Here is a 19,309-nt window from a genome sequence, read left to right as displayed (position 1 = left end):
TGCTGTGGCTTCTCTGTGGACTGATGCTTTGATACTTTCACAATATTAATACAGAACCCAGAGCTCATTTATACTCACACATGCACTACACATGGATAGTAGTATACATTATTTAATATGGGAACCTAAATAAACTGAATGGTATACCAGAAAGAGAAAAAGACAGAGAGGAGGGTCAGTAAATGTCTATGTGTCACTATTTAGTGATTGACAGAGACAGACCAAGCAACAGCTGAGTCCCAACCCAGATACAGTACAAAGGTTACCGCTATTAATACACATGAGCATACACACAAACACATAGTGTAGCACACTGCATCTAATTTCACATCACCGGTGACACTTTAATTCATGACTTTACAGTAATGTCAGCGCTGCTCAACTTAACCTCTGCCTCTGCTCTGAGTTCACTAGGAAATAGTCAGATACCCTGTCGTGACACACAAACACACACACACACACACACACACACTCAAGGAATCAGTGTCATTGTTTCAACCTTCAGTCATCTCAGTAGTAATCTGACAATTTTCAAGGTTCAGGAGCTATATGACAGGGCAAGAACATAAATAGTATTTGTCCGTGCGTGCATGTGTGTATGTGTGTGTGTGTGTGTGTGTGTCTGAGAGAGAGAGAGGGAGGGTGTGAATGGAGAGGAGACAGGCTACAGTTACAGGAGGATCATCTGAACAGAGGAGACATTCAGAGGCTTCGACTCTCAGGAATCTGAGTGGAGACCATTTCTGTGGAACTCACTGGTGGCCACTGCATCTCTGCTGTAGTGACACAAAGAGGACCAATGACAATCACTGCACAACAGGAGGAAGCCGGGCAGAGGACACTGGGAAACGTGCTTTACGAGGTCAGAAAAGACTGATGTTTAACTGACCTCCAAACAAGAGGTGAGCGGGCCCGTCAGCGGTGAGGTCTGGAGAGCAGGAGAAGAGAGCTGCAGCAGCGCAACTAGCAGCAGATACAGTGAATAAAGAGTCGGCACAGGAGCTGCTGCACCGAACAACTTCATGGTTGGAATTCACAGTGTGCATATTTTCAGTGTGAGGAATGCTGTGAGACCAGCTGTCACTTCATTCATGTAACTCCTTCACACAGTCTGCAGCTCTGAGCCGGACTCATCTCCTTGATTTCCAGATTACAGTAACGGAAGGATCCAATCAGCAGCCTCCAAGCTTCTGAACCAGAATTTGAACAAGACTGAGCAACAGTTGTATTACATGACATGCAGAGTTACTCCACTCTGCAGCAGGGGTAATCACACACACACACACACACACACTGGTGTGTTACATGCATTCTCGTTGGGATTACAGCCTCATCACATGAACCAGTGCAGCCTGTTTGTTCTGCGGTGGATAATCTGCACAAACACACTGCTGCACTCAGAGCGGGCAGCAGGGGATTTTCACCTCTAACCTATCATCCAGTGGAGAGAGTCTCGGTCCCGCGTCCAGATGTTCCTCAACACGGTGCTGGTGGTCCTGACGGACCTGGTGGCCCATCTCCTGGGTAACACGGTGTTCCGGAAGCACTTCCACCTGCTGCTGTCTGCAGTGGTGATGTTCAGTCCTGCACTCAGCTTCTGGGTCTCTCAGCACAGCATCTTCGCTAAGAAAAGCCACTTTCTCTACAGGTGAGACTGTTTCCTCTTCACTTCCTGCTCACTTGTCTTTTTCTGGACCAATGGCCATGTTGTGTCATTGAGCTGCACCTGTCTGCATGTTGTTGTTAGTGTTTTGGTTGGTTAATGATGAGTCAGGGTGTATGCTATGTTGAATATTTAATGTTTCTCTTCTGAGTTAACTTTATATATTAGACAAGATAGTATAGTCTGTTTTCATTGTAATGTAATGTAATGCATTCTGCACTAATGTAGCAGCCATCCACCTCCTGACACTCATTAGCTGTGGCTCAGTTCCACATACTACACACTAATACCACATGTTACCATATGTAAGTATGCACAGTGCACTAATCTGCATAGTTCACTGGCAACAAGCAGCCTGCAGTGGAGCAGCAACAAGTCTGCTTCATACTGACTGTAAATTAATTTAGATTTTTGGAATGTTCCTTTCAATGGAACAAAGTAAATCATGAAACTGGTCCCATATAAAGTTCATAGAAAGTTCTTAGCAGTTGTCTCATCGGGAACAGTGTTGATTAATCCGTTGCATGTGATGCTATGGGCTCACACTACGAGAAATGGCTGCTTGGAGCTGAGCAGTTAGCGGACAGTGGGTTCATTAAAGGCTTTTTACTGAAAACTTTGTACAGCCCAGTATCAGTGCAGTCATGATACAAGAGAATAATGTTGCTTTTGACTGTTGTTGAGTATCAAGTCACTGCAGCAGGGCCGGTCCAAGGATTTTGGTGGCCCTAAACAAGATTTGTATTGTGGCCCCCAAAACATTTCAAGCGCAAACACCAAACCACACACACTGCTTATGTAATGAGTACCGGGCTGCAGTTACCCATCAGCAGTTGTATCTGCCTGAGAACTGAGAAAAATGGTAAACAAAGACCATTAACAGGACACACAGGTTGCTTCGGTAGAAGCTGTTTCTCAACACCTGAATTCCTGTTCATTCCCCAAATTCCCCGCAAGTGAAAGAGGAGCGGATGCGCTCCAGTCAAACTCTTTTTTTCTCAGATATTTTTCATAAAAACACATCCACATATGACGTCATGATAGTGGTACCAAGCAGTAACAATTTAGGGCAGTAGATTTAAAGACATGGGCTGTTTTATCCAGGAATGCTGCCTGTCGCAATAATGTGACTTTGCAGGACACACAGGTTGCTCCGGTTGAGTTCTCATAAGCGTATAAAAACACCAGGCGGAAACGTCTGAAAACCCCTGGCCCGGGGGCGATCCCTGGCCTTACACTGCCCCCTATTGTCCAAAATGGAGAAGCTCTCAGATATACGTTTCACAGAAACAAAAAAAACATTCCACAAATGTGGGCACACATCAGTGGGCATCACACTTAGAACTGAACGAACACACACACTCATACTGTAGGGTGTTTCCACTGAATGAGTGCCATTTCCGTCCGCAGCATATTAAATGTATAAAAACGAGTAGGCCTAATAATATAATATAAATTACATTTTAATTATTAAAAGCACCATACACATGAATCATTTTAGAAATTAAAGATATATAATTTTTGATGGACAAATGAATTAACCACAAATCTATTGCTAGGTTTATTGCTACAGTAGTAGCCTAATATGAGTTGCTTGGTTTCTACTGCAGCACATCATGGTCAGAGTGGAAATGCGTGGGAGTAAATTTAACATTTATGGGCTGTTGAAAAGTATATTTGAATTAACTTGAATTTGAAAAACTGTGTGGAACATGTTTACATGTTAAATGAATTGTTTGGTCCTTTCTGATCATGTGGCCCTCCCAAACTTGTTGTGGCCGTAAACAACCACTTGTTGAGAGTGTTCTTACGCCAGCAGTTGAACTGCATCAACACAGTCAACAGGAAATGAGCCGAGTAAATTCTGGAGCAGTGGTTCATTTCTGACTTGAACTTTAAAGTTGATAACTGACTGTGACCTTTAACTCTCACTTCCCTCTAATCTCAACCTTCCTCCTCTGTCCACGTCTCTCCTCTCCCTCCTCCAGGATCTTCCTGCGCTCCGGTTGGGGCTGGACCTGCGTCTTCGTCGGTTCCTTCATCTTCCTTCTCTCCTTCTCCATCCGTCGTTCCCTGGCTCTCTCCGCCCGTCACCTCTCCAGGCTCGGGGTGGCCGGTGCGCTGTGGTTTATTTTCTGCAAACTCCTGGACCAGCTGGAGAACACCACAGGGAGCTGCTACGAGTCTATGATCCCAGACGCAGGGGACAGCAACGGACAACCTCTGCTGGTGTTACGAGAAGGAGAGAGCAAGTCTGAATGTCTCAAAGCCGGGATGTTGTGGAGGGGATATGAGGTTTCAGAGGACGTCTTCCTGCTCTGTCTCTGCTGTCTGCTCTTGGCCGAGGAGACGGCCGTGTTCGGTCCTTACCTGAGCCTGGGGGGGATCTCCGATGCTCCTCTGAGGATCCTCTTCCTGTTCTGCGTTCTCTTGCTCGTCCTCTGGATCTTTCTTCTCTTCTGTCTCTTAGCCTACTTCCCTCAGTTCCCCACCCAGCTGCTGGGTGGCGCTCTAGGCTGTCTGAGCTGGAGGGGGCTGTATCAGGGTTTTTACCGCATGGGGCCCAGCTGGTACTGTCCTGGGAGGCCTGGAGCGGGACTGCTCAACATCAAGACCGGCAGTGCTGAAGCTGAACATGCGCTGCTTAACCACGACCACTGTGATTAACTCGAAAAACTAAAACCTTTCAACAGATCTCAGCACTGCTGCAATGATCAAGTCAATCATGAGATGAGAGCGGCTGTTTGGAGACGAGTCGACTGAAGGTTCAGAAACACAAAACCTGTCCAACTGGGCTAATCGTCCTCACTGAGATCAACATCCCTGTTGAACAATCAAATGGACTAAATAATAGGCTCTAACAGTGTCTGTGTAAATGTGTGACCTCACCACAGGAGACAGTAACTGACATTTAGATGCAGGTTGGAAATGTTTGAGAATCTCTGACGTGGCTGAACCCACAGCTGTGGTACTGTATGGCTGCAGAGGTAAAAAAAAAAAAAATGTCTGAACAGATCTGTGTTTTTCCTGTTAGCATCCACAGCTCTGCAACACTTCAATTGAGAACTTGTGTAACTTCTGTAAAAACCCATTAACAGGACAGACTAGTAGTATGGCTGACAGACACTACTGACAAACATCCACGTGTTTCTCTTCTGAATAAAGATCAGAGTCTGACTAGCCTCGCCTCACCAGGCTCTTCGTACAGAGAGGAGAGCCTGGTCTCTGTTCACTGTGAATTTTGTCTGCATTCTGGTTCCGGTCTAGAGAGCGGATCCGGAAATCACCAAAGTAAAAGTGTCCACCAACATAAGACTTATAAAATAGACAATAACTTGAAATAAAATAAATAAAAAAAAGGTTATCTTAATGGCTCGGGAAGTTCTTGTAAATAATATTCTCTAAATTAAAAAGTTTCTCCGCATTTTATTAGCTTGGTGCTTTTATTTTGACGGAAAGGCCCGTCTCTCTCGCCCTGGTTCCAGTTGCTTACCAAAACAGCAAGTTAACGGCCCCAGACCAGTCTGACGATATCTCAACAGACGTGCTCCACCCAGAACAGACACCCAGCCTCCGGACAGACCATCTTCATGTTTATTTCGTGCATTTGCTCTCAGCTTATGTCCTCCAGCATCCCTCCCTCCTCTGCTTAGTGTCTCTGGGCTGAGATGAATCAGCAGTGTGTATCCAGCCTATTGGGGAGTGGTTAGAGATTAGAGGAAGAACTCAATCTACCAGAGTGTGTTCTATAGAGTTCCTATGTTGTTTGGTGTTTGTCCGAATGTGCTGTGTCAACTGTGACTCAGGTGTCCATCTTCCGAAACTATGTCCAATCAGTCCAATTAATAACAACTGGACTGTGACAAACCAAAATCAGGTCATCTTCACTTCATTCTTCAGCTTTCTCTCAAGAAAAAAGACACCAGACCATTTTTCCATTTTCCTCTTAAGTGTATTTAGAACATCTCCAGAAAGAAAACATAGAAAACATCAGCCACCAGAGAAGAAAAAGCTTGATATCTGCTACAACATATCAGCCGTCTGCCTCCAAATTCATTATAGTTTCACAGGGCTCAGCAGTCAAGAAAAGGTTGTACCATTCATGTCATACAGAGAAAAGAAACAGTGATATATTACATCTGTGGTTGACTGGTGCTGTATAGACCTATCCCCACACTATGTCCATTAAATCTATCAGAAAAGTAAAAACAGGAAAATTCCTTCATTAAAAATCAACAGGACTAGACAGACTGATATCTTGTATAAACTATAAAAACAATCGGATCACATGGCAGATGACGATAAAGGCATAGTTTCATTTTTTCTGTCTTCAGAGGACTTTCTCTTCCTAAGGAGTTGGGGGGCCGTGTTCAGTGAGCGGAGTTGGCTTTTTGCTGGTGACGGTTCTACGTGAATAAATGACAGCGGCGTTTGTTCTTCTGTGACATCATCAAACGTGAAACGCTGACACGCAGCATCCGGTTGTTCCGCTCTGCGCCGGCTTGTGGCGCTCAACGGCGGAGAAGGCAACGTCAGCACCTCGTCCCTACACTTATAGCTCTGGTGTATAGTTCATACTCCAACAGTATGGACTGCACAGTAACTTTCCGTATATTACCAACATGGTAAACATTAAAAATCAAGTGGATGCTTCTACGCGCTCCAAGTATTTGAAGAGGAACAGGTTCTGTGTTCAGAGACGATGAGGTGGAGTGGCCTTCATAAAGGCGTCAATGGAGCTTAAAATTATTAAGATAATGGGAACCACACAATCATACAAAAATCAAGTATTCGCGGGGGAGGGGCGAGAGAAGGTTTCAAGGGAGGGAGGAGATGGAAGAGTCAACATTGTTCAGAGTTTCCCAGTGACAGTTCATCATGGCGTCGTAGAGCTCCTCACTGCGCTGCATGAAGTCTTTGTTCCACTGGTCCACGTTACACTCAGGGATGGGCTCTGTGAAATACACACCAACACAATATTTACTACGTAGTCCACTGTGTGTGTTGACAAAATCTGAGCAACAAGGCGAACACTGTGCATCAGTGGCCGTTAGAGGCAGAGACACAAGCTGCTCAGCGAACACAATGGAGGTGAATGGTATAGGTCCCGCACACACGCTAACACTAGGGATGCAACGGTTCTCGGTAAAATACCGAACCATTCGGTACGGCCTGCACGGTGCAATACGCTCTTGGACCGCGGTATTTCAGATTCAGCTTGCATCAGCTCTTACTGCTTTACAGGCAGCTGTGCCGTGTATGTGTGCCTGGCCGTTTAAGGCGAAAGCCCGCCCCCGCGAGTTGATGTCCAATCACTGTTGAGCCTCCACACACTCACAGTGACTCCCCCCCTATCACACTGAAAGTGCAGTTCACACACAGAAGAGGGGGTAAAAAAGAAAAAAGAAAACAAACAGGCGGCAGCATGAGCGGTCGCTGATCGCGATTGCGGGGAAAATTAATTAGTTATTAGCGCGATTTAGCACATTTAGCTTTTATTAGAGTTCCAGCAGGACTCTGTCCATGCACACTGCATGTGTGTGGTCGCGTGTCCGCGTGCCCGCGCGCGATAGAAAGACCGAGGTCCGAGTTGACTGACAGGGATGAGAGGTGGTGAAAGGCTGTTTAAAAAAACACAATAGACTAACATCTTCTTTCCCAGTGAGAGACTGTGGCTGCCAGCATAGTGACGTCTTCCATGACGGCAATATAGCGCGATCTCTGTTTGAAAGTGGCTTCAGAGTGTTCACCATATACTGAAAGACTAAAGGAGTGGGCAGAGGGAGGGGGGGCTGACTGTGTGTGTGTGTGTGTGTGTGTGTGTGTGTGTGTGTGTGTGTGAGTGAGTGTGTGAGAGTGTGTGAGAGGAGAGCTCTACAAGGAAATAGTAGTAGCCTAATATTAGAAATAATATACATTTTAAACATTATTTTGGGAGAAAAAAAAAAGTTCTCTGCACAAAACACATACCAAAACCGTACCGAGAACCGTGGCCAAAAACCGAGGTACGTATTGTATCGTGGGCTACCTGTACCGTTGCACCCCTAGCTAACACGCTAACAAACATGCTATGAAATAATAATGTAAGACAACAGAGTTGTTTTCAAGGCAAATGCATAGCCGGAACATTCCAGACACGGCTGCTGGGCGGAGTGCGTTCAAAAGCACAAGTAGTGCAGAGTATTTGCTTCATGTGTCGTAATGTTACATAATTACACATGATTATTTAATAGCGTGGTGAATGTGCAGGTCACAACTTGTCCACCAGAGTGTTTTGGAGTTGTTGGATTGTGTACTTCATGAGTTTGATGAGAGACACGGGACCTGTACCATTCACCTATATTGTGTTCACTGAGCAGCTCACGTCTCTGCTCCACCGATCTCAAAACAACATGCACCGATAATTAAAGGTAATGAACCTACTGCTATGACTATAGATATTATAGTAATAGGCAAATTTTGAAAAATGTTGAACTATGCCTTTAACATAAACTGATCAGTCACAACATTCTGACCACCTGTCTAATATAGTGTCGGTCCTTTTGCTGCCAAATACACAACAGTCTGCGCTGCACTGTGTGTCCTGACAGCTTTCTATCAGAAGCAGCAGTGTGAGCAACAGTATCTGGTCTGTTGGATGGAGCACATGGGCCATGCAGCCTTCTCTCCCCACGTGTATCAATGAGCCTGTGGCCGCTTCACCACTGTTCCTTCCTTGGACCAACTTCTGATAGATCCTGACCACAAGAGAGACCCAGTCGTCCTTGGAGAACTGGATCATATCCTTAACCTGAACATTTTTCCTGCTTCTACACATCAACTTAGAGGACAACATGTTCACCTGCTGCCGGATGTATCCCACCACTAACAGGTGGCATGGTGGAGTGGTATTCAGTGTGATTCACTTCACCCGTCAGTGCTCAGAATGTTATACCTGATCAGTGTATATTCTATTCCATGACATTTGGTCTTCCACTGAACTGACAAAGCGGAAACTGGTCTTTACCTTCAACATTATCCTCCTCCATCTCCTCTGTGTCCTCTTGACTCTGCTGAGGAAGGAGAAGAAACATCAGTTGTAAGATGTCACTGATTTGTTAGAGGAAAACAGGAGGAGACATGACACAATATATACACATCATTTCCTAATGTATAATAGGGTAATGAATATGCCAATATTTAATAATTAATGCCACTTTGATCAACAAAAAAAGAGCATGTGCAGATGGCAACCCATGATTTCCTGTATAAACTTATCTCTGGTTTCTCTTGGACATGAAACTTTAGAACAACAGACAAGTACCGGCCCCAAAATGTCTAATTACTCCTTTAAACGTGTGGAAGTTTTCCCCCTCACCTCTGCAGCTCCCGGCATGTCGGTGGACGTGGGCGGCACCCCCATGGGCGGTGGAGGCACCATGTGACCAGGTGGGGGGTATCCATAGGCCCCGTAGTTATAGTTGTAGCCGCTGCCGTAGCCGCTGTTGTTGTAGCCGCTGCCGTAGCCGCTGTTGTTGTAGCCGCTGTACTGGTCGTAGCCCCCCCACTGAGAGTAGTAACCTCCCTGACCTCCCTGACCACCGCTGCCGTAGTAACTGGACTGAGACTGGTTGTAGTTGCTATGGTAATTCTGGCCCTGGCCGCCGTGGTAGCTGCTCATCTTTTGGCTGTAAAAGAGAAAATACAACAAGGTTATATAGTACTTGAAAGTAACTTGGTGAAAGGCATTTATTTCTTTCTCTTCTGTGATTTATATAAATATCCAAAACTATAAACCTTTAACTTATTACACTTATGTGTTAGAATTCTGCAACAACGGATCAAACTTCTCTTTATTTCTTTTAACTGTAATGATTATGGCTTACTTTTAATGAAAACCCAAAGTTCAATATCTGAAAAAATTAGAATATAAGTGTGAAAGTTCACTATTGTAACCTAATGCTGTCACACTCTGATCTTCTGAGCCTTTAAATGGGCTCTACTCCTTCTCCACCAAAAAGAACCTGGTACTACTTTGATGCTGGTTCAACTCTTATGCTTCCAAAGAACCAGTTTATTTTTCCACCGGCAAGGAACAGAGTCAAAGCCTACTACTATAAAGTTCTCAACAGGCTTGAAGATGAAAACCTGGTCCGAACTGAACTGAACTGTTGAAGCCTGGACCCGACACAGCCCGTCTCACTGGAATTTATTCGTGGCCCGAAAAAGAAGCTGTCTTCATCCAAACCGCTGCGAACGGCATCCACGATTTTATTCTTAAGTGAACCTTAAGAATCAGCGTTCCTAAAAGGGATAGTTCAACATTTTGGCAAATTGGCCCATTGCCACAATTCCTAGTCTTAGCAGTAGGTTTGTTACCTTTAACTGTCGGTGCAAACTATTTTTAGAACGGTGGAGCAGAGCCGCGAGCTGCTCAGAGCTACGCTACGGAGGCTAATGGGATTTCTTGGATCCCTCATGAAACTCATCAAATACACAATCCAACAACTCCAAAACGCTCTTGTGGACAAGTTGTGACCTGCACATTCACCACGCTATGAGATAATAACGGAACGTTACGAGACAGAGTTGAGTAAGACTATAGGGATTATGGCAATGGGCCAATTTTGCCAAAATGTTGAACTCTCCCTTTAAGCTTGGCTACTTAGCTTCGACTGTGCTTGAATCGTGAGGTAACCCCACCCTTGGCCCCTGGTGTAATTGGTTCTTGGCTCAAGACCGGCAAAGAGTTTGTTCTTATTTGGAACCAGTTCTTAGAGCCAGAAGCCGGTGTTTAGGCGGTGGAGAAGCAAAGAACCAGTCTTAAATCAGGCTCTGGACTACCACTGGAACCAGCTGAGTGGAAAAGGGGTACGAGTCTGGTTCAGTAGCTCCATTATCATGACCCCCCTCTTACCTCTTTGCCACAGCGATGCTGAGTCTGAGCGGCTTGCCGCCGAGCATCGTTCCCTGGCACTCCTCGATGGCCTTCTTCTGCTCAGTCTCCTCCCCGAACTTGACAAAGCCGTAACCTCTGCAAGTCAAACAGCCGTCAGGTATCCGCCCCACACCAACACACTCTACATACTTGGCATTACATAGCCACTTATAATGAGAAAAGAGAATATAATGGGTATTATTATGGTAGAACTGAAACTTGTTGTTTTACTTTTAACATGAGGTAGCATCACTTGAATTGTGAGTTGCTCTTGCTTAGCCTATATGGGGAAAACAATAGTTTTAGCATAAAACCTCAAGAAAACATGTCTTCAGCCTGTTTTTGAAAATAGATTAAGATGAACTTGGTGGTCAACGTCCACAGCACTGCCATCAAGCAACTATCAAAACCAGGAAACATTTCACATTATTGTACATTTCTTACAAAAAGATGCATAACAGAATATCGTACATAAAACCAAGGACACTTAACAAGTAATACATGAATCATCTTTTTCAAACATTTCTCAAGGCCACATTGCGCCTCCGTGAGCTGACATACCTGGAGTATCCGTACTGGTCGGTGACGACTTTAGCTCCTTTGCAGGAAGGGTACTTCTTAAAAACTTGGTGCAGCTGGAAGTCGTCCACCTCAGAGGCCAGGTCGCCTACAAACACTGAAAACTCAGGCCTGAGAGGAGGAGGAGAAGCTTCATCAAACATTTCTGACTGTATCAGTGTGGAGCAGTAATGAGGCAGACAGGGTTCAGACAAATTACTTGTGTTTCATTGGTTGATTCATTGATTGTTTCTTTTTATTATCACATAAAAACAAGGTTCTTTAGTAAATTAAACGACTGATGGCCTTTTTCAAAACTCTGAAGTTTTTCCCAAACCTGCACGATGTCTTCTTTACATTTTTTGTGTTCCTAAAGATGTAGATCAACGACTTTCCAAACCCCAGACTGAAATTAAATGACTTTTATAGAGTGCCAGATTATCCATTTAGACCTTATCACAGATATTTAGACACAGGAACAAGGCCATAATATTATTTCCATATTTAATTTTAATATTTAATTTAACATAATCGATTACTTCGACTAACCGTTGCCATCCTAATAAGTTATTTAAATTCCTTTTCAGTAACATTTACTAACAGGTACATTTAGATTCACAATGTGACATTGGTTGAACAAGTTGAATGTAAAATCATGTCTTACCCTGCCTCTGGCCGTTTCCCATAGGTGGCATAGTTTAGCTTAAACTTCCGGGGCTGCACATGGGGAGAGAAAAACACACACACACTGAGCCGAGCCTCAAACACCAGAGACGTGTACTATAGCACTGATATTGCTGAAAATAGAGAGTGGAGTTATTATGGTTGTTGTTATTTGGGTTTACATACCTCCACCACCCAGACCAGCCTTTAGCCCATTCCTCAGTTAGTTCCTACCAGAGACTCTATTCACCAGCTTCAAACAAAGTACATTCATGTACAAGCAGCCTCTTAGCCACCTTCAGCAGCAGGTACAGGCCGGTGGACAGGGGAGTCCAGTAGCTTGGCCAGCTCACAGAGGCAACAGCGTTTCAAATTCAGTAGCAAGCAACTACAGCTCACAACTTTACTTCAGACTGAAACTTTTCTCAAGCTGGCATTAAGTGTTTTACATCATCTACTTGTTGACATTGCAGCCAATAAACAGCAGTTTCACTCATTAGTATCAGTAACTGGTATTTAGTAGTAATTCTTTTTTTAAGAAGTTTAAAAAATAAAAAGGTTTCAACCAACTGAGAAAGCACCACAGTGGTACTGAAAGCACACACAGATAGCAAATTGGTTGCTGTTTGTCATAACTGATATTTCGTTTCTGTCGTAACAAAGGAGGACCAAGACTAGTTGAGCTCCACTATCCACAGTCAAATCAACATTTAAATACTGCTTGATAACATCAGTCTAACACTGGAAAAAAAGGAAGGCGGTATTAAATTGATATTTTGTGGAGAAACAATAATCATAAAATGCAGAAAAAAGATTTTATCAAAAATATATATGAACAGGTATTTTGAAATTACGCCACAGAACTTACCGGATTAGACCCAGGGACCAGTTTTCCGTTGAGTCTTTGGACGCAGCGGTCAACACTCGCTTCATCTGCCAGCTCCACAAAGCAGTACCCTGCAGAACCACTGTACAGGACACACAAACAAACACACACGTACGTCAGGGATACATACTGAGGCTTGACCTTCCTAACTTCATAAAGCGTTGTTGCTCTGTGTTTGTGCTGCTGAGACGTGATGTAACGACCCTCACAAAGATAGAATTGAAGTGAATAGATCAACGTCATGGATCAGCCCCATTATCTGATATCTGATCAAGCCATTTAGTCAATATCTGGACCGATATCTGATCTCAATATCAGATCGGCGCATCCCTAACTTACAGTGTCGATTCTGATTTATAGTTCAGTGTCAGATTTCAGTAGGTGTTATCTGTGTTAAGAAGACAGACTGTGTGATGGTTACAGTTCTTGTGTAGCGAGTCATCCCTAAAGCCTTCAGAGGTATTGGATCGGTATCGGCTATCAGCTGATACACTAAGCAGGTATCGGTATCAGCATTAGGACTGAAAAAGCCAGATGGGGGTGCATCCCTAGTGTAAATATCTATCTATCAACAGTGAAATAAAGAATAAATCCAGCTTCCCCTTCAGATACTGTATATTGTACATATTCAACATTTTGGCAAATTGGTCCATTGCCATAATCCCTATAGTCTTAGGAGTAGGTTTGTTATCTTTAATTGTCGGTGCAAGCTATTTTTAGAGCGGCGGAGCCGCGAGCTGCTCAGAGCTACACTACTGAGGCTAATGGGATTTCTCATTATTATCCCATAGTGTGGTGAATGTGCAGGTCACAACTTGTCCACGAGAGTGTTTTGGAGTTGTTAGATTGTGTATTTGATGAGTTTGATGAAGAAAACCAAGAAATTCCATTAGCCTTCCATAAGCCTCTGTAGCATAGCAAACCTACTCCTAAAACTATAGGGATTATGACAATGGGCCAATTTGCCAAAATGTTGAACTATCCCTATAACATATCTCCAGAAGGAATCCTACCAGAATGTAGCAGCTGTCTGTGAGGCTTTAACACATTAGTTGCTCTTTACCCTGTTATCCTGTGAGTGATGATCTTGACTCCAAACGGCGATTCTCCCATAGCACTAAAGGCCTGCTTGATGAAGTTCTCGTCCATGTATGGGTCCAACTAAAACATACATACAAAGACATTTGACACATAATACATTAAATCTCTACTAAAACCAAATGTTGTACACAGCATCAACATTGTAGGACCTAACTGAAATAACAGTGTAAAGTTATGAGATTTTTCAAGTGTAGTTGATTCAATTACTACAGAATGTTGCAGTAAAATGCAGGCGATATTCGGCATCTTCTGATTTAATATTATTATCAATCTTTTTCATTGCAGCCTAGAAAGTCATTAAGTTATACACTGAGCTATGTTGAGAGCCAGCTGGGATGACACTTGTACTCGATAATGTTATGTATTCGAGAGCTTGCTAACTTCATGGAAAACTATTTTAATCTTAAAGCTGTCCAAAATGGCATGTAACATTAGGTCTGTGTGTGCTAGTTCAGTCACAGCGCTCCACTAATATCATCCTGAATGGAAGACTCTCATTGCATCGAGATTGCCTGCAATGATTACAAGTTCTGTTTTGGGGATTTTGGCACATTTTTGGGGGATGCTAGTGCTACCCACATGTTTAGCTGTGTTGCTCATTCTAAGAATGCACAATCCTTCAAGTTGATTGAAGTAGGCAGGTTCAAGCTCCCTGAAGAGCAACATATATTATGTGCTTTGTGTGGCCCCGATTTTGTGGAGGATGAATTTCACTTTCTGTTTCAATGTCCTCTGGATAATGAACTGGGAAAATCCATGTTTGAAAAAGTTCAGGTGAAGAATCACGACTACTTTGTCTGAGTGTGATATGTTGAGCTGGTTTTTCGAGGAGATCCATAACCTAGTTAGATTTGATGAAAAAGCATGGACTCTGAGACAGAAAACATTGTATCCTACATGAGACTACTTCCTTTAACTGTTTTGGTTATTTTTAATATTTTTGTTGCGTTACATAGCCATCTTTGAATGCATGTATTTATATTGTTTCATGCCTAGCCCATGTGGGTTGGGCACAGTAACATGCATGACACACATAGACTGTAAAAAGATGACACACCTAAATAAACAAACCATGTACCTCGTTGTAAATGTGACTAATCAGGTTTGTCAACTATAAAAAATACAAAACTAATCAGTATTATTAAAGGGGAGAAATAATTGACTGAAAAGACATTCCGAACTGTTTTGAGGAGTATATTTCTGAGGCCGAAGGTCAACACACCGAGCTGCCAGTTCCACATTCTACACTACAACGTCGACGGTTCGCTGGACAGTCGGTTCGGTTAGCTTGTCGCTGCTACCGGGACAGCAGCGGTGTGGACACAGCACTGACTGGCGGTGACTCATTTGACCCTCAGTGTTACATTACGGTGTCACACCAGGTCCAACACATACACTGTACTCGAGAACATACTTTACAGTAACATTTTATGAATGGTCTATCACGTATCCGGGGTTAACTCTTATGTAGCTGCAGCTAGCAAACAGCAGGCGAAGCTAAGCTAACGTTTTCACACTAAAGCAAACAGAGTTCAGACGTACATCACCCATCCACAGGCTCGTCTGTCTGTTAAACATCTTGAACCTCGGACCCGCGGTGATGATATAGAGGTGATTGGTGGTGGTTGACGAGGGTACAAAGAGAGAAATTCAGAAATATTCAAACTTCTCCTCGCGTTCACGCAGTTTATGGTTTCTCTTCCGCATCAACGCGATACTTCCGGTACGACGCTCTGGAAGTTTTCTTCTTCTTCGGCTGTTTACGGCACCTGGTGCAAGTAGCTGCATTACTGCCATCTCCCGGTGGCATGGATTGACAAGTTGTTGATAAAGTTGTTTTGGAGGCATGTGCTGTTTGGACTTTTTGAATTGAGCAAAAATAAAAAATAAAAAGCCCAGTGAAACATGGAAAAATGTCACATTAATAAATTTAAATGTACAGGAAGAAACCCCTCTTTTGTAGCTTTTTTTTTTTTTTTTTTTTTTACAATGAGCTCAGGTAGTAAATTCTCAAAACCAAAAAGCAATCAAAACTGTTAATGTCTGTGAATGATTTAATATAGGCTACTACTGTAAGCTCTTATCCCCCTGCAAGGATGTATTTGTGAAATGCAGAGGTTTGTTGAAGCTATGCAATCTGTAAGCTTCATATGTACTGAAACAAATTTCTAATAAAGGTTAAAAAAAAAAAATCTAATCTGCTCTGTTTGCTCGTTCTCTCTCTCCAGTATGTGTTCTGTAGGTCCCTGTGTCCCTCTCTTGTCCTCTTGACTCCTGTGTCCTCCCCTGGAAATTGTCTTCTTTTCTTGTTTCTCCCCGGAAAACATTTTAGAGGAGACAACCGGCATAAGTCTATTAGTTTATTTACTTGTGTGTGTGTATGTATAAAGACCAAAAAACCTTTAAGAGCAATACAGCAACATTTAGAAATCTATGCAAAAGTACTGATAAACAGAAAGACCATGCAAATGAGATCAGCTTTATTGTTTGCTGGGCAGAAGGAGGGGAGCAAACAGACAGGGTTTAAACTGGTGGACACTGGGCAGACTATGATGGGATAATGTCAGTTGTTTAATGTAGCTCCACAACATGGGACACAACACAAGAGGACTGGGCTTATTACAGAAAGTGTGTTCAACAACATTTGTCTGTTTCTGAAGCTTCACACTGTTTGTTTACTTTACTTTATTTCCAGTCATTAAAGTATCATCATCAAGGTGCCAGTTCCAGTGAATACTCTGTGTTATATGGACAGTGCAGATTTTGATGTTCCTCCAAAATTAATGAATTGAATTATGTTTCTGATCATTGTTGTGGACAGTGTGAATGAGGACACTGACACAGAAAGTCCAGGGTTTATGTGAGCAGGTTAAGCAGATTTTAGCTGTAGAACAACTGCATGGTTCTGCACACATCTCGCAAAAAAATCTAAAAAAGGCAGAAATGTATGCCATGGACCACTTGATTTTCCTTGTCCGTTGATGTTTTCTCATACTTTTACATAATAGTCCATGAGCCAAGACCCCAAAATTGGCCTCCCGCAATCGAACGGGTGGGCAATTTCTAGTTTGTTTTTTTGACTTGGTAGACATCTCTAGTGAACAGTTTGGCATGATAACCATTGCAAACAGGTAGCTTAGTGGTGGTTATCATGTGTTGAATAGGTGGACCGGTAGAGTGGAAACTTGAAAACTGTGTATAGCGCTTGTTCGGTATTATGCTGTTTGTTGACCACTCAGTGCCTAAATCACTTCAAGGATGTTTTTCCCTTTTATCAAGACCCTACTGTAATAATAATAGACTCACCTCAGGAATATGTGAATGAAAATGTGATAAAAATTAGAACATACACATGAAATAGCCAACGTCTTTAGAGTGTTTTACTTTTCATGCAATAACAAGAACAAACAAATATTTTTTTACACAATTAAAATCAACTAAAGAGCTTGCTCCTTCTGTCACAAATAATGTGGAGCATACTGCCAGTACAGTATTTCAAGTGTCCCTCTGTCAATGACCTACGCCTGGCCAACAGCCTGAACGAGTTCTACTGCTGCTTTGAAAGACAATGGGACAGACCTGATATCCCCCACACCTCCGACCACCAGCCATCGATCAGCAACAGCTCCTCCACACCTGGATCACCTACACAGCCCCACACCCAAGTGCCACCCTCCCCCACACCTCTCACACCTCTCTCCATCATAGAAATCAAATCAAATCAAAGAAGGAGAGGTGAAGAGACTGTTTAAACGGCTGAACCCGTGCAAAGCTGCAGGCCCAAACTCTAGCCGTTTTCCTACTAACATCAGCGGGTCGACGCAGGTTTTTTAAATGCAGGTCGACCCGCTAACAATCGGCATTTGGCTCCTTTCCCATTGACCAAAATGAGCCGGGTCTGTCTGTCTAACCCCCGCATAAACCAGTCGCCCCGCTTTCATTCGCAGTGCGAGAAACACCGTGTCATGCCCCAGCCGCCCGCCACGGAGGACAGCGAGTCTGCCGCGGCCGCCTTATGATGGACGTCCGCGGCACAACATGTCAGTTAAACAGACTGTCGCTTCTTTTTTTTCAATCTTTTTTGGTCAGTGTTCTTTGATCTTCAAATCCCAGTCTTGAATGCAAGCAGAGCTTTGTTTTGGTAGCCTACGTGAGACGCGACTTGATTTGATGATTTGGCATCACGTAAATTAGTGGGTTGAGCCGGGTCTGGTGGTCCCACTGCAAGCCGATCATAGCCGAGCCGATTGAAGGCGATTTTAACCCGCGTCGCTTGCCGAGTCATTTGACGCGGGTCGACGGGGGAGCATACATCAGTCCGACTGAAAAGTCCGACGGCTCATTTCTCCGACTACCCATTCTACAGTGTTAAGGTTAGGTTTAGGGTAAGGTTGAGGGTTAGGGCTACTTAAGTCGGAGAAATGGGAGGTCGGACTAATGGACGCAAAAATAAAGAAATGTATGGTCGGAGAAATGGGTAGTCAGACAGACGTCCCGGGTTGACGCGGGTCGGTGCGTTTGTGGGTTTAAACAGGTTTTTTGGCCAGTGGGAAAGGGGTATAAGTCTCCCCCTCCACCCTGAAGCACTGAGCCAATCAGCTGTCTCCGGTGTTCACACACATTTTTAACACCTCACTGGAGAACTGTCATGTGCCAGCTTGCTTCAAGGCCTCAGCCATTGTTCCAGTTCCCAAAAAGACAAGGCTCACAGGCCTTAATGACTACAGACCCGTTGCTCTGACTTCTGTGGTCATGAAGACTTTTGAGTGCCTCGTCTTGACCCACCTTAAGGACATTACAGTTCACCTATACAGAGCCAACAGATCTGTAGATGATGCTGTAAACATGGCCCTCCACTAGCACCTGGACTCCCCAGGATCCTACGCCAGGATACAGTTTGTGGACTTCAGCTCTGCCTTCAATACGATCATCCCAGCTCTGCTCCGTGACAAGCTCTCCCAGCTTAATGTGCCTGACTCCATGTGCAGGTGGATTACGGACTTCCTGACTGACAGACGATAGTTCGTGAGGCTGGGGAAGCATGTCCCTGACACCCGGACCATCAGCACTGGATCCCCCCAAGGTTGTGTCCTTTCTCCTCTGCTGTTCTCCCTGTACACCAACAGCTGCACATCTGGACACCAGTCTGTCAAGCTCCTGAAATTTGCTGACACCACCCTCATCGGCCTCATCTCTGATGGGGACGAGTCGGCCTACAGCAGCGAGACGGACCTTCTGGTGTCATGGTGCAGCATGAACAATCTGGAGCTGAACGCTCTGAAGACAGTGGAGATGATAGTGGACTTCAGAAAGGACCCACCTGCCCACCCCCCTGTCATCCTCTGTGACTCTACAGTGACCCTGGTTGAGTCCTTCTTCTTCCTGGGCACCACCATCTCCCAGGAGCTCCAATGGGAGCAGAACATCAGCTCCCTCACCAAGAAGCCTCAGCAGAGGATAGGCTATACTTCCTGCTGCAGCTGAAGAAGTTTCACCTCCCTGTGAAGATGCTGGTGAACTT

At 44.1% G+C, this 19,309-nt stretch overlaps 2 protein-coding genes across 3 annotated transcripts; one reads left to right on the top strand and one right to left on the bottom strand.

The window, feature by feature from the left end:
* The first annotated feature begins 649 nt into the window (after positions 1-649).
* On the top strand, positions 650-5,011 carry fitm1l (fat storage inducing transmembrane protein 1, like). Its single transcript, XM_083991471.1, has 2 exons — positions 650-1,648; positions 3,652-5,011. The coding sequence occupies exons 1-2, from the start codon at positions 1,470-1,472 to the stop codon at positions 4,328-4,330; spliced, it is 858 nt and encodes a 285-aa protein (XP_083847597.1). The 5' UTR covers positions 650-1,469; the 3' UTR covers positions 4,331-5,011.
* A 582-nt stretch (positions 5,012-5,593) lies between these two features.
* Positions 5,594-15,512, bottom strand: trnau1apb (tRNA selenocysteine 1 associated protein 1b). Of its 2 annotated transcripts, none has more exons than XM_083991469.1 (9): positions 15,331-15,512; positions 13,751-13,848; positions 12,670-12,769; positions 11,803-11,855; positions 11,142-11,270; positions 10,560-10,676; positions 9,021-9,330; positions 8,670-8,715; positions 5,594-6,617 (listed from the first exon to the last, which is right to left on the bottom strand). In XM_083991469.1, exons 1-9 carry the CDS (start codon positions 15,364-15,366, stop codon positions 6,481-6,483), a joined length of 1,026 nt encoding a protein of 341 aa, XP_083847595.1. In that variant the 5' UTR covers positions 15,367-15,512; the 3' UTR covers positions 5,594-6,480. The 2 variants fall into 2 exon arrangements, with proteins under 2 accessions (XP_083847595.1, XP_083847596.1); XM_083991470.1 differs by having other exon boundaries at positions 8,670-8,712.
* Between the last annotated feature and the right edge of the window lie 3,797 nt (positions 15,513-19,309).

Source organism: Trachurus trachurus (assembly GCF_905171665.1).
Source record: "Trachurus trachurus genome assembly, chromosome: 17".
NCBI lineage: Eukaryota > Metazoa > Chordata > Actinopteri > Carangiformes > Carangidae > Trachurus > Trachurus trachurus.
Note: the sequence above shows the minus strand (reverse complement) of the source record. Positions and strands in the feature narration are given on the sequence as shown.